We start from the raw sequence: 25,964 nt of genomic DNA on the forward strand, positions 1-25,964 counted from the left end.
TTTCCCCTAAACCCTGAAGGTCCCACTGGACTTGCAACCAGGGGAGCAGTGGGCAGCAGTAGCTCCTCCGGGGCTAGCACTGGAACCTGCCTTCAAGGCTGCCCGTTCTCTCACTTTTCAGTGAGCTAACAGCAGCCTCACCTTGGCTCCCTTCTGTCATTGTGACTTTTACTTCGCAGTGAGTCCTGGCAACCCAGCGTGGCTCACTTCTTTCCTATAAAATTTCTACAGGGCCAAGGCAGCCCCTCCTCGGCTCTCCTGCTGCTGCTTCTATGCTAAGCCCTTCCTTTATTTCACTGTCCCAGCTTTAGTAAACGTTCTCTCAAAATCACCTGGACGCGTATTGTAAAATCTTCCCAGCACGAAGTCAAGAACCTACACCTCACTCCAGGCCATGGGAGGCGGATGGCTCAGGCGGGCTCCGTTCTCACGACAGTTGCAGGATGGAGGCTCTCGCTTTTGGCTGGCTGCTGGCTGGGTGGCCACTGTTCCTAGAGGCCACATCAGTGCTTTGCTATTGGAGCTTCTCCAACATGCTTGCTTAGTTCATCCCGCCCACAGGAGAGTCTGCAATCTGGTCACGAGTTTTATGTAAAGGTGACCCTTGACATCCCAGCAAGTCAGAGCCCTCCCACGCTCCCGGTGCAGGCGCTGCAGGTCCGCCACCGTGCAGCAGGCGGCGCCGGGCTCGCCTCCTCTGCTCCTTGAACGCGCGCCTTGGGCCCGGTCCCCCCGGAGGCCCTTCCGCGCGCCGGCGGCGGGATGGCGGACGTATCCGAGAGGCAGCTGCAGCTGGCGGTGCTGCTGGCCTTCGCCTCCGGGGTGCTCGTGGGCTGGCAGGCGAACCGGCTGCGGAGGCGCTACCTGGACTGGAGGAAGCGGAGGCTGCAGGACCAGCTGGCGGCGGCGCAGAAGAAACTGGACCTGGCCTGAGCGCGGACCTGGGCCCCGCCGCTCCCGCGCGCCCCCTCGCCTTGCCCACGCCCGTGGGGTGAGGGGTGGGGGGCCCGCCTGAGCCAGGCGCCCTCACACCCCACCTGCCAGCTAGGCTCCTCTGCAGTGTCGGTGAGCAGTGCTTACAGTGGCTGTAAGTCTAAGTCTAAGGGGAGCCGCCGCTCACAGCAGGTGGCTTGCTCCCACAGACACCAAGAGGAGGAAGCTTTGTTTTCCCCAGTAACTTGCACTGGTGTCCCAGTTCATTGCCTGTGTTTACTGGGAATTACTTGTCACGTAGCACCGTAGTCCTGCATTCGTGTGTTGTACTCTCCAGCCTGAGTCCCTGGTTGTTGGCAGCCTGGCAACATGGAAAGGGAAAGGCTTTGCCTGAAGTCCAGAGCCTTGCATCTAGTCCTGGCTTTTTCACCCCGAGCTGTGCAGGCGCCCAGGGTCTGTTTTCTTACCTGTAACACCAGATTTTGTAGTTCATGGTTTAGCTCTACAATAGGATAAATTGAAGTTAATGATTATGTATTTCTTATTTTTTCCCCTCTTTTCTGTTTCCAATAGCTTGTTGAAGATGGATATAGAGCACTGGACAGAAATGATTTCTCCTTGCACTTATGCACCAATTTTATTTTTAAAATAAAATGTCAAACACCTTTGAACTTTTTATTAAAAGTAGAAGGAGTAACTTATTGGCCATGCGGTTCACTGCATCAAGAGACCTGGATTTTCAAACGATATGTTAGTGTCTTAGAGCGGCTACCTTGTTTCTTAAGGAATCTATGCTAGTTCCTTGGTACAACTGCAAAGCAGAATTGGCCTGGGCACCGTTGTGAGTCCTTTTGGTCAGTTGTTTACTAGACCTGATCAGGAAAGAAGAGGCTGTATAAAAATAACTGAGGTTAGCCCAGCCAGTGTGGTTCAGTAGTTAGTGTCAACCTATGAACCAGGAGGTCATGGTTTAATTTCTATTCAGGGCACATGCCCAGTTGTGGGCTTGATCCCCAGTGTGGGGTGTGCAGGAAGCAGCCGATCAATGATTCTCTCTCATCATTGATGTTTATATATCTCCATCTCCGTTCTCTGAAATCATTAAAAATGTATTTTAAAAAATAACTGAGGTTATTATTATTACTAGAGGCCCGATGCACGAAAATTCGTGCAAGAGTAGGCCTTCCTTCCCCTGTCTGCCTGCACCAGCTTCCCTCTGGTACCCGGGACCCGGGCTGGCTGCCCACAGGCACCCGGGAACTGGGCTGGCTTCCCCTGGGCCACCCACAGGCACCCGGGACCCAGGCTGGCTTTCCCCACCCCGGCCCTAGCTTCGTCAGGAAGGACGTCTGGAATGACATCTGGAAGACATCTGGTCTAATTAGCATATTACCCTTTTATTATTATAGATTGCCCTTTAGGATCTTAAATTTATCCAAATAATATTTACTGAGTATCTACTACAGCAGTTGACACAAAAGACTAAAATCCCTATCCTCATGCAGTTTACATTCCAGTGGAGGGAGTTTGATAATAAAGATAAGTAGGTAAATTATAGTTCAGAAGGTGTTCAGTGTTACGGTGTGGGGAGCAGCTATAGGGTTAAGCCTGGGACTGACCTGTTGGCAAAGTCACAAACAAGTCCCAGCTTAGAGGGCACAGTCCTCTTAAGCATAATTAGGCTTGACCTTGTGAGGCTCCCTAGGGCTGAGGGAAGTGCAACAAGAAAAAAAACAAGTGAAACTCACAAGAACAGTGTAACTTTGGTAACCACTACCTTGTTTACCTCTGACTATAAAAATAAAGGCTCAGCTTGCCTCAGGATCTTTCTCTGTGGCCTCAGCCAGGCACAGGAAGATCCACGGAGACTAAAGAGAGCTTGAGAGTTCTGAACGCTGTCTCCGTGTAAAACATTCTTCGCTGACTCCGTCCACACCTTTGGGAACCCCTGGACCGCTGGGGCTGGACCCTGGCATTATGGGATGAAATAGATCAGAATAGGGTAAGGAAGACCAAGAAAGCTGAAGTCAGGGGTAAGTGAGGGCATATTACAAATTCTCTGATAAGTGTATCTGATTTTCTAGAAGCTCAAGGAATACCTTCAAAAATAAATCTTTTGAGGAATAGGGCAATGGTACCTATCAAGTTGACACTAAAGAAGAGGAGAATGAGGTCTATGTTTTACCATATTTGGGAATGATCTTAATTAGCATCTCTTACCCTGACTCTAGCTCATTTCCATGAAGAGAAGATGGATCTTCTTTCCTTTTTCTTTAAAAAAATTTTTTTTTATTGATTTCAGAGAGGAAGAGTGGGGGAGAAATAGAAACATTAATGAGAGAGAATCATTGATTGGCTACCTCCTGCACACCCCCCACTGGGGATCGAGCCTGCAACCCAGGCATGTGTCCTTGATCAGAATTGAACCCGGGACCTGTCAGTCTGCAGGCTGACGCTCTATCCCCTGAGCCAAACCAGTTAGGACTCTTTTTTAAATTTTAATATATATTTTTATTGATTTCAAAGAGGAAGGGAAAGGGAGAGAGCGATAGAAATATCAGTGATGAGAGAGAATCATTGATTAACTGCTTTCTGCACACCCCATACTGAGGACTGAGCTGCAATCTGGGCATGAGTCCTGACCAGGAATTGAACCATGACCTCCTGGTTCATAGGTCAAGAGGATGCTCAACCACTGCGCCTCAATGGCTGGGCTGGGTCTTATTTTCAACACTCACTAGGGTTTCCGTGGGCATATTGACATGAAAATCCCTGCTCAGGAGGGGTGTGGCACTATTGAAAACTTCTTACGCCAAAACCGGTTTGGCTCAGTGGATAGAGCGTCAGCCTGCGGACTGAAGGGTCCCAGGTTCGATTCCGTTCAAGGGCATGTACCTGGGTTGCGGGCACATCCCCAGTGGGAGATGTGCAGGAGGCAGCTGGTCGATGTTTCTCTCTCATCGATGTTTCTAACTCTCTATCTCTCTCCCTTCCTCTCTGTAAAAAATCAATAAAATATATTTAAAAAAAAAAAAGAAAGAAAACTTCTTACAATGAGGGCTCCTTGGAAATCCCAGAGCAGTAGTTTATAGGTGACAAACAGCTAAGAGATCCAAGGCCTAAGGCTCTAATTAATGGTAGGTTTGTTGCTCAGGGACCTGCCTAATCAGTCTAAATGGCAACAGATAACTTCATATCACTGTGAGAAGTGAACTGAAAATGACTCAATAAATGATCAATGACCCCCTGGAAACCAGACTCTAAGGGGCTTGAATACAGGAGGGAGTAAGGCAGAAGGGCCAACTTGAAAGCACCAGGTTCCCCTTGCCTCCTCTTCTATGTGGACACATCCTGAAAATCTCTAGCAGCTCTTGGAGCCAGTAATTTCAATGCTGCTTGAAGAATTTACCTCAGGTATCTCCTTATTAGCAGGGACAACAGTTCAGGCCTGAAAAACAATGAGATGTTTGTGCTCCCAGGAATATTATGGAATATGCATGCGAAGGAGAAACCCTCTTGAATAGAGCTTAGTGATGAATCTCCACTATATCTAAAAATCAAGAGCGAGAGACCAAGTCCCTGGTTATTGTGAATTTGCAAGAGGTGTTTTTTAGAACATTTAGCTCATTTCCTGTAAAGATTAATTTTTTTTGTCTTAGCAAATTTAATGACATCTCCATGTTAACAAAAAAATTCAGAAAGTTGTTTCCACAGAAAGCTTTCTCCTCCTCATTTTACTGGGGTCATTATGCCTTACTGCCAACCTTGTGTTCATTCTGTGAATGCAGTATTTGAGGACTGAAATGCTGGTTCTTAGAGTTCCATCCTATTAGGGTTTTTTGGCTGGTGACTCGGGCTGTGAAAGAATTCACAACTAAAAGAAGAGATAGATGCAGTGAGAAAGTTTATTTTTACTTTCCCCGAAGGGAAAAGGCCGGTGCATTCCTAATCAATACAGGGGCAGGTGATAAACAGCAGCCTGCTCTTTTAAAGGGTAATGGCTGCAGATGTCCTAGGGAAGTGTCTTAGTATTTTTCCCAAGCCTGCACAACATGCTTAGAGTAAAAGTTATGAAGAGTTCAAAGAAGGCTTGTTGGAAGAGGGGGATGGGAACTTTCCTATTAACTAGAGACTTTCTGGTGCAAATTATCCCTGAGTTGAAAACATAGCAGGGAGAAGGGGAATGCAAGAATGTACCCTTGAAAGTAACTTATCTTGCCCTGTAGTTTGAACAGAGAGCCTGTTTGAATCAGAGGAGCTAACAATCTTGGGGTTTAATTACCAGGGGCTTCTCATAAATTGTGGAAGGCTACAGCAAACAAAAAGAAAGGCCTTTTTTTTTTGTCCTTACACATCCCATCCGGGCGGCAGTTTGTTGAAGTATCCTAGTCCCCATTACTCATTGGGGCTCCAGGAGTTGAGGCTCTTTAAGACAAGATAGGTTTCTTAAGGTGCTCCCAGACTGTTGATTTGTGCCTAGTTAAGTGTCTGGACCAGGGGTGGGCAAACTTTTTGACTTGAGGGCCACAATGGGTTCTTAAACTGGACCGGAGGGCTGGAACAAAAGCATGGATGGAGTGTTTGTGTGAACTAATATAAATTCAAAGTAAACATCATTACATAAAAGAGTACGGTCTTTTTTTTTTTTTTTTTAGTTTTATTCATTTCAAGCGGGCCGTAGTTTGCCCACGGCTGGTCTGGACTATGGCCAGTTCTGCCTGTTTGGGCCTGTTCATGTGCCGTGTTACTTGTGGACCTGATCGTCCCAATGGTGCTTCCTTTCCTTTCCCATTACTTATGTGTAGCCCCGTGGCCCACTCATCTCCCTCTGCTGTCTCACCTCAGTGTTCTGTCATCCCTGTCCCTCTGGGGATGTGCTGCTCATCCCCCAAGTCCTATCTAGGCAGGTGCTTCTGTGGTTTTTAGCCACCCCATGCCCCTCCTAGTCGTTCCTTTGTTTTCTGCTTACTGCCTTTCTACACCGTGGCTGTGTGCCCAGCTCTGTGGTGGGCAATTCCCCTTGACATTGCCTCTGTGGCCATTTCTCTAGCCCTCTACCCTTTGCCCTACTTAAAATGTTTCCCCCTAAAAACGTTATCTCATGTGGACATGTTACTTGTCCCATGTTAGCTAAAATGGGCAATGGGAAGTTGGGAGATGGGTTATGATGCCAGTCATGTGCCCTGGAAATGACATTGTTCACTCATCAAAATATACCTTCTCTCCCCTGCCCCCAACCCCACCATTTTGGTGGTGATGATGTTCCAGGACTCACAAGGAATAAATGTGTGTAACTCTGAATATGGTACAAAAATGTATAAAATCAAAGTCACCTGAGGTGAACAAGAGTAATAAACTGTTTTCATTCTTCTCATTGCTCATGTTTACACATATGTTGGGAGTTTGTTTATTTTTCCCAACGTAGAGTTAAGCTAAACTATATCCATGACTTTTTTATTTAAAATATGGAAATTTCTTTAAATCAGATATAGGATTTTTCCCTGAAAATTTAAAAATTTTTTTTTATTTTTATTGATTTCAGAGAGGAAGGGAGAGGAAGAGAGAAAGAAACATCAATGATGAGAGAGAATCATTGATCAACTGCCTCCTGCACGCCCTCTTCTGGGGATTGAGCCTGAAACCCAGGCATGTGCCCTTGACTGGAATTGAACCCGGGACCCTTTAGGCCGATGCTTTATCCACTGAGCCAAACCAGCTAGGGCGCCTAGTTTATTTATAGACATATTTAAAATAAATAAGGATTTCATAAATGACAGATTGTCTTTAGTGCATTTTCCCCTCTTAACACTTACAAGATCACTTAGAAGTACTGATTTATCAGTACAACTTTGAGAAAATAGGCAGTATCTACTAAACCTGAACATAAAATATGGCCTGTGGCCCAGCATTGTGCACCTATGTTCCCACTGTGTACATGTGTAAATAGTAGCCAGTTATAATAGCCATAAACTGGAAACTTTTCACATGTCTACAATAGCAGAAGAAATGACTTGAGTACATCACACATGAAATATCAAGATGAACAAACTACAACAACACAGTCATACAAGTGCTCACAAACATGTTGAATAAAAGCCAGACAAAGCTGCCAGGACAGAGTTCAAAAAGGCAAAACAAGTTTTTGCTGTTAGTAACTAGTATTTACTTTTGACATTGAAGGAGTGGAAGTGGGTGGGGCCTAGGAGGAGAAGACTACTAGGGTATTGGTAATGCTCCGTATCCTAATCTAGGTGATGTTACGTGGGGGTGTTTCAGTGTGAAAATTCAGTGAGGTGGACACTTGTCACTTTTCTTTATATTTTACTTGAAGATGAAAATCATACATAAATAGCATGGCAGTTGGGCCTGTGGAATCAAATTGTGTGTGGTACTGAAGAACATCTATATTAGTGTGATTCATCATTTGAAAAGTAAGCTCACATCATTTTTCTTACTCATTGTAGTGGAGTTTGGGAACTGGATTTATAGGATCCAGTCCCACTTGGGGAAATGTTATTACAATCTCAGAGTACAGATATAAAATTAAAACCGAACATGGGTTCAACTGCCTGCCTCAACAAAAGCCACACTCCTGAGACAGGTATTTGTGAGAAGGAAAGTGGTTTATTCAAGTGTGGGTGACCTGAGAAGATGGTGGACTCTGGTCCTAAAAGCCATCTTCTCATCTTGGCGAAGCCAGCAGTTCTTACAGGGTGGAAGGAAGGGGGCTGGTGGACATGCAGAGAAACTGCTGATAGGCAGGCTGCCTTCTTGGGGGTCCCGATATAGATCTTTACTGTCAGCATTCTGGAACTGGTCAGCATCAGCCAAATTCCTGTGGTTGGGTGATTTGGGGTCAGGCCATTTCTTGTTCACATGGGACAGGAACAGCTGAATCCTGCTGGGTACTCGGTACTCATAAGAAAACTGTTAGTATATAACTTCATTTTTATTAGTTTTGTTGTTAGTGTATTTGATTTTCATTTTTATTTTAGTCAGTTGGTATAATAATAAGTTTTCATATTTTTATTGTAGGAACCTATATTAGCTCAAGTTAATGTTATAGTTTTCCCTAAAGTTAATACAGTTTTATGTGGGTTAAAATATTTTTTTTTCTATCACTTAATTCATATTAGTATTCTTTTTAACTCTATATTCTGACCAAGTTTAGTATTAGTCCTGTATGAGTTAAAGTACATTAAAAAATGAGGTATATGTTCATGGTTACAAAATGGGGGTGATAATTATTTGCTTACAGGCTTGCTGTAGAACAGACAGAATCACCATCCTCACAAAACTGAAACTAGAATGAATTGAAACTTCAGCAATACACCAGATAGCAAAAAACCAAAAACTGCCTTTTGAAAGAAGAGTATGCAGGAGAACTGTGTATCCCATGAGGGCGTAGAGGAACGCTGTCCTTGCGGTTTAAGATACTGCAATGGTATCTTAAGGATGGCTTAAGGACACATATGTAATACCTTAATCAATAAAGAAAAAAAAAGGAATGGCTCAGCAAAACTGGCATCAGAAAACTAGGGGCATAACACCGAGGCCCCGCAGCCACGTGGCAACACCGCCGTCATGGGACAGGCAGTTTCCGACGCCGTGGAGAGCCCCCCTTCCCCTCCCCTCCCCCCTCCCCCCGGCCTCTGGGTGCCGGTTGCAGGCGATCACGTGAGCGGGGGCTGAGGTCTCCGGCCTGCGGGGCAGCTGCGGGGGTATGCGGTAGATGACCATTGACTTTACAGTCTTCGCCAGCCCCTGCAGAGGTCGGCTGCGAGGTGGACGCCCGGTGATGGCGTCATCCGGTGACGTCACCTGCCGGGGCCGCTCAGGCGGTTTCCCTGGCGACCGGTGCGCGCCCGGCGCCGAGCTGAAGAGATGCTGCCACGGCGGCCGCGAGACCCTCTGCAGTCCCTGCGGCGTCGGGGCCGCGAGCTGAAGCTGCAGGTACATCTGGCTGTCACGGGGCCGCGTCGTGGGGCGGCCCGGGCTCTAGCGGGCGAATCCTGGGAGCCGGGTCTGACCCTCATCCTCCCCACCGGACCCCGGGGACTCCCGAAATGTTGACCTTTCACTGCGCGCCCTCACCCTAACATTTCAGTCCCCGAACCTAACACCTCCCTTAACCCCCTCACCTCCGATCTAACCTTTTAACAGGGACCATTGCCAACCAACCACATCTGGGCCCAACACCATTCTCCCCGCTCCAGCCACTACTCCCCGCCCCCACCCCGTCTCTTCCCCCCGCCCCCCGCTTCCTCCATGGAAGCCGCTATTGCTTCCCGTGAACTTAAGCGAAATAGGACTAGTCAGTGAGCAACGACTTAAAATAAAGAAGAAATACAAGTAACTAATATACATGAGAAAAGTTAACTTCAGAGACAAGTAGTTGCAAAGGAAAGATATCTCGAACACTTATTTTTTAAGTGTTTTTATTGATTTTAGACAGGGAGAGGGAGTGAGGTGGAGGAGAGAGAGAGAAGGAAAAAAGAAAGAAAAAAACCATCATTGATTGGTTGCCTCCAGTGCGCACCCTGACCCAGGATCACATCTACAACCTAAGCATGTGCCATGACCAGAAATTGAACCTGCGACCTTTTGGTCCACAGGCTGCTCAAGTAACAGCCACACTGGTCAGGGCTCTTGAACATTATTTTTTTTATTTTTATTTTTTAAATATATTTTTTATTGATTTTTTACAGAGAGGAGGGGAGAGGGATAGAGAGTTAGAAACATCGATCAGCTGCTTCCTGCAAACCTCCCACTGGGTATGTGCCCGCAACCAAGGTACATGCCCTTGACTGGAATCGAACCTAGAACCCTTGAGTCCGCAGGCCGACGCTCTATCCACTGAGCCAAACCGGTTAGGGCGAACATTAGTTTTTAAAAATATTTTTTTATTGATTGCATAGAGGAATGGAGAAGGAGAGAGAGATAGAAACATCAATAATGAGAAAGAGTCATTGATCGGCTGCCTCCTGCACTGAGGATCAAGCTGATAATCCTGACCTGGAATCCAACCATGACGACCTGGTTCATAGCTCCACACTCAATCACTGAGCCACACCAGCGAGTCCTCTTGAACATTTTTTTTTCAAATATATTCCATTGATTTTTTACAGAGAGGAAGGGAGAGATATAGAGAGTTAGAAACATCGATGAGAGAGAAACATCGATCAGCTGCCTCCTGCACATCTTCTACTGGGGATGTGCCCGCAACCCAGGTACATGCCCTTGACCGGAATCGAACCCAGGACCCTTCAGTCCTCAGGCTGACACTCTATCCACTGAGCCAAACCGGTTTCTGCTAAAAATATATATATTTTATTGATTTCAGAGAGGAAGGGAGAGGTAGAGATAGAAACATCAATGATGAGAGAGAATCATTGATCAGCTGCCTCCTGCAGGCCCCCTACTGGGGATCGAGCCCGCAACCTGGGCAAGTGCCCTTGATTGGAATCGGACCGGGACCCTTCAGTTCTCAGGTCGATGCTCTTTCCACTGAGCCAAACTGGCGAGGGCTTGACACTTTTTAAATCACAGTATTCAGTGCTGGAGGTGGTGTGATGAAACACCCTGCTTACACTGCTCCCTGGATAGGGGGCAGCCTTTCTGGAGACAATTTGACAAGATGTAGCAAATATTCATCTCCTGGGCTGGATGATTACATTTCCAGGAATTTACCACACATAGGAATCAAAATTGGGTCAGATATTAATGTGTGAAAGTGTTCATCGCAGTATTACTGGCTACAATTAAATGATCACTAGTGGGGAATGATATATAACTTAGGATAGGCTATAATACTATAATTAAAATTTTGTGAGAGATTTTAATGTATTGGTAAACTATTTGTGATATAATGTCAGTTTAAAAATATATGAATTTGAATATACAATATTTTTTAATATATAGGGTATCCCAAAAATGTACACACACACTTTGAATAATTATAAAGGCAATGTTTATTAAAATACATTTTATTTTTAAAACTGAGCTGTCAGCTGTTAAAGTGTGTATACATTTTTTTGGGACACCCTGTATATGCAGCAAAGATAGAAACATGCTAGGATGGTTATGTAGCATGCTGATGATGATTATGTTTCTCTCCATACATTTTGATATTTTTATGATTTGAATACCAGATGTATATTTTTTTTTTTTTTTTTTTTAAATATATTTTATTGATTTTTTACAGAGAGGAAGGGAGAGAGATAGAGAGTTAGAAACATCGATGAGAGAGGAACATCGATCAGCCGCCTCCTGCACATCCCCTACTGGGGATGTGCCCGCAACCCAGGTACATGCCCTTGACCGGAATCGAACCCGGGACCCCTCAGTCCGCAGGCCGACGCTCTATCCACTGAGCCAAACCGGTTTCGGCAATACCAGATGTATATTACTTAAAAAATAAAATGTGGATTATTTCCTTAAATTCCTATTTAACTTTGCTACTTTACTTTTTATTTTTCATTTGATCTATTGGCAAGTGTTGTTTCCACTAAATAAAATTATTTTATTATCTATGGCAGACAAGAGATTTACTGAATGTTCATGTTTTATCTACTTTTGGACACTCATTTAAAAGTAGGAAAGATTTGATGGATACATATTTCTTTTTTAAAAATATATTTTATTGATTTTTTATAGAGAGGAAGGGAGAGGGAGAATAAGAGATAGAAATATCAATGATGAGATTGAATCATTGATAGGCTGCCTCCTTCATACCCCCCTACTGGGGCTCAAGCCTATAACCCGGGCATATGCCCTTGACTGGAATCGAACCCAGGACCCTTCAGTCCACAGGCCGACGCTCTATCCCCTGAGCCAAACCAGCTAGGGTGGATAAATATTTCTTAATTGACCCTATTGGAATTGTAGTGGTACAACAAACACAAAATACTCTTCTGGTAGAAATTAAAATAAAACTTGATGAGGCATGAACTTAAGCTGAGCTTTGTCTAGCTATGTATTATGATTCTGAATCTAATTATAATTCAGTGCGATTTTGGGAGAATAACAAAAATTGTTATTAAAACAAAACAAACTATTAACAAGGATTGTCCAGCCTGGAGAAGAATTAGCTCAGGAGCCTTTGGTATCCTGAATGGGAAAGGTTCTTGGATAGTGTGAGCTCCTTCTTCCCTGTCTCTACAGAGGACGCCTAAAGCAAAAAATGGAACAGATTTCCCACGTGGTGTCCAGGGAACAAGAGCGCAGCTCATTCATGCCTCAGACAAGATGCAAAATAGCATGAGTAGAGAAGAAGCTAGTGAACTTCTCTCTCTCCACCCACTTTGTCTTCGCATCATTTATAGAAAAGAATCCAACAGAAGTAGGTGGCTCTTTTGTGGGTACTTTGGCAAAGTTACATGTGTTTGGAAAACACGAAGTCACGGTGTAAGCTGTAAGAATGAGGATAAACAAACATGTGATATATCCAGACAGTGCATACTACTCAGCAATAAGAAGGAACAAACTAATGATACACACCACAAACAACATGGCAGCATCTCAGAAACACGCTGTGTAGAAGGATTACACAAAAGAGCACATACTTCCTGGGCACGTCCTGGGGTGAAGGTGTTTTCTGTACGTTGATGGGGTTTGGGTTACACAGGTGTATACAAATGTATAAGATTTGTGCATTTCGCTCTAACTGGTTTGGCTCAGTGGATAGAGCGTCGGCCTGAAAGGTCCCAGGTTCGATTCCGGTCAAGGGCATGTACCTGGGTTGCGGGCACATCCCCAGTGGGAGATGTGCAGGAGGCAGCTAATCGAGGTTTCTCTCTCATCGATGCTTCTAACTCTCTATCCCTCTCCCTTTCTCTCTGTAAAAAAATCAATAAAATATATTTTTAAAAAAAGATTTGTGCATTTCATTGTATGTACATTTTACACCAATTATTGAACTCTAGTTAGTGATACCATGGTGCATTATTTAAGGGGAAATGTATTGGTGATTGCAGTTTACTTCGAAATTCATAAATGAGACTGGTGAATAGATGGGTCAAATAAGAATAAGTATAGTAAAATGTCAGTGGTGGAATCCAGCTGGTGGAGTTCACTATACAGTGCTTTCCACTTTGTTGTATGTGTTCATCCTAAAATATTGGCGAAAAGATTAAACTTTTGTTTCCTAAGGTTACATGGTATTTAAGAAGATGATATTTTAAAATTTCTTTTTGTTATAGGTTGATAGTTTGCTTTCTGAGAGTCAATTGAAAGGAACTCTAGAAACCAGTAAAAGGCGAGATATTTACCAAAGGTAAAGCATACTCAATGTTATAAGCTTTCCAAGACCTGTACTTGCATTGCAATGAGCTGTGTTTACAGAATTGAAACTGTTTACGGCATTATTTCTTTCTGTTTTTATGAATATAATTAAAAAAAACTGATAATGAGAAATATTGAGGTAACAATGAAATTTTCAAAATGTATTTAAAATGATTTCTTGCAATTATCTAGATCTATCAGGTCTAAATATTGGAATGATAAGATTAAATTGAGAATTACAATTCTTAAAAAGAGGTAATTTAATTTATTTTGTATTCTGCATGTACCAAGCAGTGTGGTCCACACTCTGAAAACTATTCCTGATTAATTCTCACAATATACCAGGAGAAAATTGAGGTTCACAGTGGTTCGTTAACTTCTCTAACATTACTTTGCTCTGAGACATTAGAGTGAAGGGGCAATAAAAATACCTTAAGTTTGCTGAGAAATGCAGGGTTCAGTGAAGGGAGAGGAAGAGCATTGCTGAAGTTGCCCTGGAGACGCAGGCTTTGGTCCTTTTGAATCGAGTGGAGGGATTACATGGTGGCCTCACTTGGGTCTAGGAGAAACCACCCTAAACCTGAAGGTGGTGGGCTTGCTGTTATGACAGCAACTCTAGAAACTGCTGAGTGAACGTGGTGGCTGAGGCAGGATTGTGGGAGGTCCTTGGCCTGTGTAGGCCCAGGTCCTGTGACCTGGTCAGAAATCTCTATTCACAATTCCAGCTTCCTTAAGGTGGAAAAACTGCTCTCTTGGTGGATACGTGTTTCTGTTTTGTTTTGACATTTTTTTTTAATCCCTGGAAAAGTTTAAAATAAAATGGAGTTTAAAATTATGTAGTCATAATGGACTACATTGAATTAGATTATTAATACTTTTATATTGTTTAGGACATCATAAGATAATCTGTGTGTTTGGGGTATTTAAAGAGTTTGTAACATTCAGAAGAACATTAGAGATTCATTCTACTAGTTTAAATGATTCACTAGAATCACTGGAAAAACTTACTGAAGTCAGGCATTCAAAGTGCTTAAAAGCAAAATTAAGTTTATATGAATTTTAAAGTGTCTAAGGGGATTTAAGTAACTACATTTATTAGTAGGATTGATTGATTAAGGAATTTAGGTCAAGTTTTAAACAATAGTGAAAGAAAAAGTGAAGGTGATTGTACTTGCTTTATAGGCTTAAAAATAGAATAAGATTTATAGGCTGAATTTGAAGCTCCAGGAAAAACTGGGTTTTAAAATTTTATTTTAATAAACTAATTATTTTTAAACCCAAATAACCATAAAATAGTCTTCTCTGTGTATACAAAGATTTCCTCACAGTCATTTTAAAGATTCACATTGAGATTTGCATGTCTGAAAGTGTATTTTAGCCTGTATGTTTGATTAATAATTGGCTGGAGGGAGATAAAGTAAAAATAATTTCTACTTAAACATTTGAAGACATTGTCAGGTTTCTTCACACCCAGTGATGCTAAGTTTGATGACCATTCCTTTCTTTTTTTTTATTTTTATTTTATTTTTATTTTTATTTTTTTTATTTTTATTTTTTATTTATTTATTTATATTTTTATTTTTATTTTTTTTTGCTTAAAGCATTACAAAGGGTATTACATATGTGTCCTTTTTTTCCCCCCCGCCCTTGACAATACCCCGGCTTCCCCTACCCCCCAGTGTCTTATGTCCATTGGTTATGCTCATATGCATGCATACAAGCCCTTCAGTTGATCTCTTAACCCCCTCCCTCCTGCCCCCCAACCCTCCCCGGCCTTCCCGCTGCAGTTTGACAATCTGTGTGAGGCAGCTCTGCCTCTGTATCTATTATTGTTCAGAAGTTTATAATGGTCTCTATTATCCATGAATGAGTGAGATCATGTGGTATTTTTCCTTCATTGACTGGCTTATTTCACTTAGCATAATGCTCTCCAGCTCCATCCATGCTGTTGCAAATGGTAAGAGTACCTTCTTTCTTACAGCAGCATAGTATTCCATCATGTAGATGTACCACAGTTTTCTAATCCATTCATCTACTGATGGGCACTTAGGCTGTTTCCAGATCTTAGCTATGGTGAATTGTGCTGCTATGAACATATAGGTGCATATATCCTTTCTGATTGGTGTTTCTGGTTTCTTCGGATAAATTCCTAGAAGTGGGATCACAGGGTCAAATGGGAGTTCCATTTCCAGTTTTTTGAGGAAACTCCATACTGTCTTCCATAGTGGCTGCACCAGTCTGCATTCCCACCAGCAGTGCACAAGTGTTCCTTTTTCTCCACATCCTCTCCAGCACTTGTTGTTTGTTGATTTGTTGATGATAGCCATTCTGACAGGTGTGAGATGGTACCTCATTGTTGTTTTGATTTGCATTTCTCGGATGATTAGTGACTTTGAGCATGTTCTCATATGTCTCTTGGCTTTCTGAATGTCCTCTTTTGAAAGGTGTCTATTTAGATCCTTTGCCCATTTTTTGATTGGATTGTTTATCTTCTTTTTCTTAAGTTGTAAGAGTTCCCTATAAATTTTGGAGATTAGGCCCTTATTAGATATGACGTTGGCAAATATGTTTTCCCACGCAGTGGGTTTTCTTGTTGTTTTGTTGATGGTTTCTTTTGTTGTGCAGAAGCTTTTTATTTTGATGTAGTCCCATTTGTTCATTTTCTCTTTAGTTTCAACTGCTCTAGGAGCTGTATCAGTGAAGAAATTGCTTCGGCATATGTCTGAGATTTTGTTGCCCTTGGATTCTTCTAGAATTTTTATGGTTTCCTGTCGTACATTTAAGTCCTTTATCCATTTTGAGTTTATTTTTGTGTATGGTGTAAGTTGGTGGTCTAGTTTCATTTTCTTGCATATATCTGTCCAATTTTCCCAACACCATTTATTGAAGAGACTATCTTGGCTCCATTGTATGTTTTTTCCTCCTTTGTCAAATATTAATTGAGCATATTGGTTCGGGCCGATTTCTGGGTTCTCTATTCTATTCCATTGATCTATATGATGATGACCATTCCTTTCTAACTGACCTGTTGGGCTTCTCTCTTCAGCTTGGGTGTTTTGAAATTTTATCACGATATCTTTGTGGTTTTTATCTTGCTCAACATTCATTGTGTCTTACATTTTTTAAAATCCTCACATGACAATATGTTTTTTTAAAACTGATTTGAGAGAAAGAGAGAGAAACATCGATTGGTTGCCTCCCGTATGTGCCCCAACCAGGGATCGAACCCCCAACCTAGTTATGTGCCCTCACCAGGAATTGAACCGGCAGCCTTTTGGTGCATGGGACAATGCTCCAACCTACTGAGCCACCTGGCCAGGGCCCAGTGCATCTTTTCAGTTTGACAGCTCATGTCTCTCATGAGCTCTAGGGGATTTTCTTTTATTAAAAGACTAGAGGCCTCGTGCACAAAAATTTGTGCACTCGAGGGTGGGGAGGGGGGGTCCCTAAGCCCGGCCTGTGCCCTCTCACAGTCTGGGACCGCTCAGGGGATGACCACCTGCTGGCTTAGGCCCGCTCCCCGGGGGATTGGGCCTAAGATGGCAATCAGACATCCCTCTGGCAGCCCAGCAGCCCTCGGGGGATGTCCACTTGCCAGCGGGGAGCAGGCCTAGACTGCAGTCGGACATCCTTAGCGCTGCTGAGGAGGCAGGAGAGGCTCCCACCACCACCACTGTACTGGCAGCCATCAGCCTGGCTTCTGGCTGAGCAGAGCTCCTCCCATGTGAGAGCACCCTGACCACCAGAGGGCAGCTCCTGCATCGAGCGTCTGCCCCCTGGTGGTCAGTGTGTGTCATAGTGACCAGTCATTCCCAGTCTTTCTGCTGTTAGGGTCAGTTTGCATATTACTCTTTTACTATATAGGATAGAGGCCTGGTGCACGGGTGGGGGCCGGCTGGTTTGCCCTGAAGGGTGTCCCGGATCAGGGTGGGGGTCCCGCTTGGGTGCCTGGCCAGCCTGGATGAGGGGATGATGGCTGTTTGCAGCTGGTCACACCCCCTTCATGGTGGGGGCCCCCACTGGGGTTCCTGGCCAGTCTGAGTGAGGGGCTGAGGGCCGTTTTCAGGCTGGCAGGTAACTGAAGCTCCTAACCTCTCCTTTTTTAATTTTTATTCTGGGATTTATTTACCTTCTGTGGCTGTCACTGGAGCTGAGAGCCGGCTTTAGCTCCGAGGCTCGGCTCCAGATCTGAGGCCTCGGCTGCTGAAAGCAGGTATCTGGGCTTTGTTTAGCTTCTATAATTGAAACACTGTTGCAACTCCAGCTCTGAGGCCCGGCTGGCTGAAAACAGGTTTCTGGGGATTGTTTAGCTTCTAAAATTGCAACATAGTTGCTTAGAGTGCAGCTCATAGCTGGGCGGCGGCAGGCAGGGAACCTTGGCTTCCTCCATCACTGGAGCAAGCAAGCCTCCTGTTTGCTTCAGCTGCCTGGCTGCCGGCCACCATCTTGTTTGGCAGTTAATTTGCATATCGCCCTGATTAGCCAATGGGAAGCGTGTCGGAGGTACAGTTAATTACCATGTTTGTCTATTATTAGATAGGATAAGTTTTTTATTTTTGTGTGTCTTTTTCTTCCTGAAACAGCTTTGAGTTAGGGAGCCTCCTGGACTATTTTCTTGGTCTCTTATCTCCCCATTAATATATAGTTTTTGTTTCTGTGTCTTTTTGTTTTTGCCTGGGAGATGCTCTTGATTTTTCTTTAACTTCCTATGGAATGTTTGATTTTAACAGACACATTGGCAACTTAGAAGTGTTTTTTCTTGCTCTTTTCCATAACATCATGCTCCTGTTTTCAGATGATCTCCTTACTACTTTCATGATTAGGAGATTTTTTAAAAGTTTTCTTCTGTTCTCTGAGTTGTCTTTATTTAATGTTGGTGAGTCTTAAATTTTATCTTCCATGTTGCCGGTTTTCTTTATTACATCTGGTGGTCCTTGGGTTATCCATTTTTATTTAAGAGCTAGAGGCCTGATGCATGAAATTCGTGCAAGAATAGGCCTTCCTTCCCCCGGCTGCCGGCACTGGCTTCCCTCTGGCATCTGGGATCTGGGCTTCCCTCCGGCCACTGGCAGGCACCCAGGACCCGGGCTTTTCTTGCAGCCCCAGCTTCGTCCAGAAGGTTGTCCAGAAGGACGTCCGGGATAATTAGTATATTATGCTTTTATTATTATAGATGAGGGACTAGGTTGATTAGTCTAGAGAGCCTTATTGGATTTTCTACTGATGTATGTCTAGATCTCCTTCTTACTGGTACTCCCTTATGAGAATGAAGTTCTCTGTGTGTGGGCAGGGATTTGCAGGGGCTGGGAGTGAGCCTTTAGCCTGAGGAGCCCTCAGTGGTAGAGTAGGTGGGCTGTACCCTGGTGTACAGGAAGTTCTTTAGCACCTAGAAGTCTCCCCAGGTCATTCATTAACTTGTTTTAGAGAAGAGTGCCCTGGTAAGGACGGAGAGCAGTGAGGGGTGAGGTAAGAGAAAGGGGAGCTAACTGTCAGGCTTTCTGTACATAAACAGGCTTATTTAATAGTCAAAGACTTATACAAGGGCCTTAACTAAATCTGAACTTAATCAGTGTCTTTACTCTCTCCCTGCATAATAGAAAGACCTTGGATTGCCCTGAGACTGATTTCCCTCTTCATAGCTTAGATGTTGTGGACATGATTTAATTTATATAATACACGATAATGCAAATAACACCCCAATATATAAAGCAAGCCCAGCTGTAGCCACTTTGGGTTGTATTTATAGTTCTCACTTGGATGTCTAAGACTTAAGCTAAATGCTATGAGCTGTCTGTGGAATAACTAAACCCTCGGTGAATGGACAGGCCAAGGTTAAGGGTACGAGTACTGTGATGGGAAGAGACCGCTGTGGGGTCCTCAGCTCTGCCTCCATGTGGTTACTCTCCCATTAACAGGCTGTGCTCACCTTTTAGAACAGCCGTGGGCAAACTACGGCCCGCGGGCCAGATCCGGCCCGTTTGAAATGAATAAAACTAAAAAAAAAAGACCGTACCCTTTTATGTAATGATGTTTACTTTGAATTTATATTAGTTCACACAAACACTCCATCCATGCTTTTGTTCCGGCCCTCCGGTCCAGTTTAAGAACCCATTGTGGCCCTCGAGTCAAAAAGTTTGCCCACCCCTGTTTTAGAACCTCACTTTCTCCATCTGGAGGGAGGGTGGCTCTAAGGGTTGAATGAGGCGATGCCTGTAAACTGTTAGCATCCCTCTTGGTGCACACTACCTGTTAGTCGTATCCTCATTCTTAGTGTCCTCTTGGCTGGGTCCTAGGCTTGTGGGCTTTAGAGTAGGTGGAGAAGCATTTTCAAGTCCGGTGCTGTCCTTATTTTAGAGGCAGGACCCTGAAGCCCGGGGTCACTTAGCTTTCTGAGCTTTGGTTTTCATATCTGTGTGCCTGAGAGCAGGGCTGTGAGGATCCCAGGCTAATGGGTGAGAAAGCATTTACATGTGCATTTTATTTACATGTGTATTTTTATTTATTTAAAATATTTATGACATATTTGCTTATTCACATAAGGTTTTCTACAGTTTAAAAAATGTTATTAATTTCAGAGAGAGGAAGGGAGAGGGAGAGATAGAAACATCAATGATGAGAGAGAATCATCAATTGGCTGCCTCCTGCTTGTCCCCCTTTCCACTCCCCCCGGGGATTGAGCCTGAAACGGGATCTCCTGGTTGATGGATCAACATTCAACCACTGAGCCACACCAGCGGGCTACATGTGTATTTTTAAACATAAGCCATATAATCACTAACTGCCTTGTCTGCTTAAAGTCTTATGTATGACTTTATAGAATAACTTTTTGGTTTTGACAATAGAAAAATCAATATATTTTTCTCTCTTTTTAAAAATTTAGGTGTATCCAATTAAAACAGGCAATCGACGAAAATAAAAATGCTCTTCAAAAATTAAGCAAAGTAAGTATTACAGACTCTCATATCCCAGAACATCTGTCTCACAGATGTTTCCATGCAGACTGACTCTCCATTTGAGAACCTGCGGACGCGTTTCCCAGATGTGGAAACAGGCTCCAGAGGTGGAGCAGCTTTCCTGGCTCACTGCCCAGGAGGGGGCGCTTGGGAGGGGCCTGCCTTTATGACAGAGCCATCTGCCTGGGAGGTAGCCCTTCCCACTGCAGAGCATCTGCAGGACCTAGAAGGGAACACAACAAGAAGCAAGTAATTTAATTTTTCGTTTGGTTTACATTCTAACCATCTACATTTCTTTTCATCTTATTTGCATAATGGAGGCTTAGTCTCATACTGCTATTTACTTTATCTTCTAGCACATATAGGAGTTGTCTTTTTTTTAAAGTAAATACAATAGAAAACAAATACATTTTTCAGTGAAATGGACTCATGTTCTCTCCAGGCCGATGAACCCGCACCTGTTGGAAACTATCATCAGAAAAAGGAGGAGGAGCTCAGTCTCTTGGACAACCTGACCCACCAACTGCAGGAACTTGCCGTGTCCATAAGTAGAGAAAGTAGAACTGAGTATGCCGTTTCCCTTCCTTCTTTCAGATGTGAGGCCACCAGTTTTAACGTTTCACTCAGGATACAGACACAACAGTACAGCTATAAACAAGTGGCCGTAGCAGGTCACAGGGCACAGTAGACAGTGTGAGAGCCCAGGAGTCATGCAGAAGACCGCAGTCCTGCTTGGTTGATGTTCAGTGAGTCAAACAGCCGTGTTGTGTATTTGTCCAGATTTTAGAGCTGTTTCTGGTTTGAGGGTTAAGTTCAGTACCAGCTACTTTGTCCTTCTCAGGACTGGAAATCGGTGGGAGTTCTAGAGTCCTTGCACCTCCATCCTTAGCATTTTCCCAGGATACAGCATAAAGATAAGGGAACAGCATTGGAGGACTTGGAATAGTTGATGTGTTCCTTTCTGCTTCCCACAAATTGCGCTTGTTCAGACCATCAGGTTCCTTCCACTTTGCAAAGGCTGTTACCGCCCTCCAGTAGGAAGCAGGGCATGTTTGTGCCTCCAGCTTTCAAAGAATAGTTATGAAAGGAGAGCGTATGCAAGCAGATGATCCAAATAATTTTTTTTTTACATATGAACATTGACATTAAAGGCAGCATCTTTATTTTCATACATTTTCACACATCTGTTTATTTAGCTTTTCAGATCTCGACTTTGTTCCCCAACTAGATGATAAATCACCTGAGGGCAAAATTGTGACTTCCCTTCTTTCCCTCTCCCATGGGACCTGACACTTTCTGCTGCAGTCTTCGTATGAATACTACACAGCACTTCAGCAGTATGTTTGGGGCCACTTTAAATGACAGAATTGCCAACAAAAAGCACAAAAATGCGAAATTCCTGGTACTAAATAGACTGTAAAAAGGACACTTGTTTTCAGTCCAAGAGCCGAAAAGAGAAGGCAGGGTGTCGCCTTGTTCAACCTCTGCTGTGAGTGTGTGCATCGGGCAACTTGAATTTTTTGCTGCTTTGCACTCATCTGTGCAAGAACACAGAAGCACTGCAAGTGTTGATTGGGGGTTACCAGATACATTTTAGCAAGTAGGTGAATTTACAAATACGGAATCTGCAAGTAGTAAGGATCAACTCTATGCAGAAGTCAATATGTGACAACAGAGGCACAGGAGTAGCTAAAAGGGCACATGGGATGATATCATCTTAAAGGTCTTTCAGTTTGGGTGAAATGTAATATTAATTCAGGTTAGACTATGATAAGTTAGGGATGCATATTGTAAAACCTAGAGCAATCACTACTAAATAAGGGAAAGAAGTAGCCAAGAAAACCAACATAAACAATAAAATGAAATCCTAAACACGACCACTTTAAAGGTAAGCTTCTACAACGTGAGCTGTAGGAGTCTCCCAAGCACACAGTGTCTGTCACGCAGTAGGTGTCCTGTAAACATTTGATGGCTTTGCTGAATGTTGAATGAATAAGCAACGCTCAGAGATTTAGTGACTTATCCCAGCCAGTATTATTTGAACTCCTCTCTCTTCCCTCACCTTCCATTTTACCTCCTGCACATCTTTCCAAAGTCTTTCTCTTCCTCCTTAATCCTGTTTTCTTAGTCCATACTGTGGCCCTGTGTCACTCTTCACAGCCATCTTTCCTTTAGCCCTTCCTCCAGTCTGTCCCCCATGTGTAGCCATCTTTCTAAAGTGCGGAGCAGATCCTGCCCTCTCACTTCATCTTAGGGACTTTACATCTTTGCATGATGCTCACCTGGATGCCTTCTGCTCACCTCTTCGCAGCCTCACCTCTCGCATTTCTCCAAGCCTGTCCTGCATTAGTGACCTACTTGAGGTTTCCTGATCTTGAGCCTCCTTTCTCCCTTCCTCCCCCTCCTTGCTACTTCCTTTTACCTGATTAACTCCAACTCATCTCTCAAGACCTATTTCTGAGTGTTTCCTGATCCGCACCCATGCGGTCTAGGTTAGGTGTCCCTCTTGTGTTTCCTTAGCATCCCGTGTGTCTCCAGGCTAGTACCTATTGAGCTCTGGAGTAATTATCCATTTTCTAGATGCCCCTTGGGGACGGAGAATTGAGCCTGGCTCACCTGTGTAGCCACCGTGTCTGACACGGACCAGCGTCGTCCGCGCTGACCTTTATTACAAGCGTGCTGTGGGCAGGCGCTGTTCCAAACACTGCGAGTTGGTAACTCATGAAGCAAGTGCTGTTATTATCTCCACTTTATCAATGAGGAATGAGGAGCTTATGATTTACTGCCTGTAAATCACAGTTATTCCTCAGCAAGCAGGAGTAGAGCCAGAATTTAAACTCGGAGCCCGTGCTCTAAGCACTGTGTGCTGATGCTCAAGCAGTTTGCTGGGTAGATGAGTCCATGACCAGAGTGCACGTCTCTTGGCCTCTAGTCCTGCGCATGCTCTCCCTGTCACTTGCCTTCCTGCTATATAACTCCTTCACCACGAAGTCCCTCAAGTTCCATATTCCTAGCTGGATGGTAGAAACCATTAGCCATGCTTTTTCCTTATTTGCTTTATTTGCTAGTTTCAAATATGGCCAGTTCTTCTATGTAGAGAAGTTACACTCATACTTCATCTGTTCTTAAGTACTATTTCAAGTGATCCTTGTCATAGAATTATTTTTTTGCAGAATTGAGGCATTTACTGAAAGAGAGGAAGATAATGATTTTGCTGAAGAAGATGAAGAAGACAACGATGATGACAAAGAAGAAAGTGAAGAAAGTAGTGGGGAGGAAGAAGAAACAGAAGAGGAAGAGGAAGAGGAAGAGAAACAGGAAAATGAATCTCAGCGGCAGGCAACAGATGAAGAATGCATTGCTGTTGGAGATTTTATTGCTCAGCAGGCTGGGGACCTTACATTTAAGGCAGGTAGAAACAAGCCTGGAACCTAAACTCAGGACCAATTTGCATACCTAACAGGATAAGGAGGTTCTATCCGGGTACCTGTGTTATATATTCCTGATACTAAGTTTTTGAATGCTCAATCCATTTAAATAAAATAAGTAATAATTATGATTTAATAAGCAGTAGTCTATATGAAATTGTTATCAAAGTTACATGGTACTAAAATGGTAAAAGAGCAATGTTACTCTTCTATTTATTTTATTTATTTATTATCTTTTTGTTAATTTAATTTTTCAATTGCAGTTTACATTCAGTATTCTTTTATATTAGTTTCAGATGTACAGCATAGTGGTCAGACAATCGTATCCTTTACAAAGTGGCCAACCTGATATTTCAGGTACCTACCTGGCACCGTACATAGTTATTAAAATATTATTGCCTATGTTCCCTATGTTGTGCTTTACATCCATGACTATTTTGTAATGATTACTTTGTACTTCTTAATCCCATTTCACTCTTTTCACCCAGTACCCTGAATCCTCTCCCCTCTGGCAACCATCAGTCTGTTCTCTGTGTCTATGAGTCTGTTTCAATTTTGTTTGTTTATTTATTTTGTTCTTTAGATTCCATATGTATGGAAGTATATATGTGGACTCTATATGGAATCTATGTGGAATCTATAAAGTGTTTTTCTTTCTCTGACTGATTTATTTTACTTAGTACAATGCCCTCTATGTCTATCCATGCTGTTGCAAATGGTAAGATTTTGTTCTTTTTTATGGCTGAGTAATATTCCATTGTATATATGTACTCTAGCTTTTTTATCCACTCATCTATTGATGGGTACTTGGGGCACTTCCATATTTTGGCTCTTGTAAATAATGCTACAGTGAAATAGGTGTTCATATATTCTTTTAAATTAGTGCTCTGGGTTTCTTTGGCTATATACCCAGAAGGGGAATGGCTGGGTCAAAAGGTAGTTCCATTTTTATTTTTTGAGGAAACTCCATACTGTTTTCCATTCTGAATTCCCACCAGCAGTACACAAGGGTTCCCTTTTCTCCACATCCTCACCAACTCTTGTTTGTTGTTTTATTGATGTTAGCCATTCAGATAAGTGTGAGGTTTTAATTTGCATTGTGGTTTTAATTTGCATCTCTTTGATGATTAGTGACATTGAGCATCTTTGCATATGTCTATTGGCCATCTGTGTGTCCTTTTTGGAGAATTGTCTATTCAGGTCCTTTGCCCATTTCTTTTTTTAAAAAAATTAAATCTTTATTGTTCAGATTATTACAGTTGTTCCTCTTTTTTCCCCCCATAGCTCCCCTCCACCCGGTTCCCACCCCACCCTCCGCCCTCACTCCCCACCCACTGTCCTCATCCACAGGTACACGATTATTGTCCAGTCTCTTCCCACATCTCCCACACCCTTTTCCCCCCCAAGAATAGTCAGTCCACTCCCTTTCTATGCCCCTGATTCTATTATAATCACCACTTTATTCTGTTCATCAGATTATTTATTCACTTGATTTTTAGATTCACTTGTTGATAGATGTGTATTTGTTGTTCATAATTTGTATCTTTACCCTTTTCTTCTTCTTCCTCTTCTTAAAGGATACCTTTCAGCATTTCATATAATACTGGTTTGGTGGTGATGAACTCCTTTAGCTTTTCCTTATCTGTGAAGCTCTTTATCTGATCTTCAATTCTGAATGATAGCTTTGCTGGGTAAAGTAATCTAGGTTGTAGGTTCTTGGCATTCATCACTTTGAATATTTCTTGCCACTCCCTTCTGGCCTGCAAAGTTTCTGTTGAGAAATCAGCTGACAGTCGTATGGGTACTCCCTTGTAGGTAACTGACTGTCTTTCTCTTGCTGCTTTTAAGAACAGTCGTATGGGTACTCCCTTGTAGGTAACTGACTGTCTTTCTCTTGCTGCTTTTAAGATTCTCTCTTTGTCTTTTGCTCTTGGCATTTTAATTATGATGTGTCTTGGTGTGGTCCTCTTTGGATTCCTTTTGTTTGGGGTTCTCTGCGCTTCCTGGACTTGTAAGTCTATTTCTTTCACCAGGTAGGGGAAGTTTTCTGTCATTATTTCTTCAAATAGGTTTTCAATATCTTGCTCTCTCTCTTCTTCTGGCACCCCTATAATTCTGATGTTGGTGTGCTTGAAGTTGTCCCAGAGGCTCCTTACACTATCTTCGTATTTTTGGATTCTTTTTTCATTTTGCTTTTCCGGTTGGGTGTTTTTTGCTTCTTCGTATTTCAAATCTTTGACTGGATTCTTGAGATCCTCTAGTCTACTGTTGGAACTCTGCATAATATCCTTTATTTCAGTCAGTGTATGCTTAATTTCTAGTTGGTCCTTTATCACAACCTTGAGGGTCTCACTAGATTTCTTGAGGG

The 25,964-nt window shown here is 43.1% G+C and overlaps 2 protein-coding genes across 2 annotated transcripts in view; both read left to right on the plus strand.

Moving 5' to 3' along the window:
• The first annotated feature begins 712 nt into the window (after positions 1-712).
• Positions 713-1,598, plus strand: LOC139019557 (mitoregulin-like). Its single transcript, XM_070428559.1, has 2 exons — positions 713-1,065; positions 1,507-1,598. The coding sequence occupies exon 1, from the start codon at positions 763-765 to the stop codon at positions 931-933; it is 171 nt and encodes a 56-aa protein (XP_070284660.1). The 5' UTR covers positions 713-762; the 3' UTR covers positions 934-1,065; positions 1,507-1,598.
• A 7,206-nt stretch (positions 1,599-8,804) lies between these two features.
• Positions 8,805-25,964, plus strand: part of LOC139019558 (nephrocystin-1-like) — a 94,860-nt gene continuing 77,700 nt past the window's right edge. Inside the window, exons 1-5 of the mRNA XM_070428560.1 lie at positions 8,805-8,886; positions 13,134-13,207; positions 20,096-20,156; positions 20,611-20,735; positions 23,342-23,576. Of these exons, the coding sequence (XP_070284661.1) occupies positions 8,818-8,886; positions 13,134-13,207; positions 20,096-20,156; positions 20,611-20,735; positions 23,342-23,576 (564 nt within the window). The 5' untranslated portion in view covers positions 8,805-8,817. The remainder of the gene's footprint in view (positions 8,887-13,133; positions 13,208-20,095; positions 20,157-20,610; positions 20,736-23,341; positions 23,577-25,964) is intronic.

This window comes from Myotis yumanensis, unplaced genomic scaffold (assembly GCF_028538775.1).
Source record: "Myotis yumanensis isolate MYYU_CA2020_CCGP unplaced genomic scaffold, mMyoYum1.0.hap1 SCAF_11, whole genome shotgun sequence".
Taxonomy (NCBI): Eukaryota; Metazoa; Chordata; class Mammalia; order Chiroptera; family Vespertilionidae; genus Myotis; species Myotis yumanensis.

What these genes read in the sequence shown, in the direction of transcription:
- LOC139019557 (XM_070428559.1), top strand. Translation starts at nt 763, where the DNA reads ATGGCGGACGTATCCGAGAGGCAGCTGCAGCTGGCGGTGCTGCTGGCC.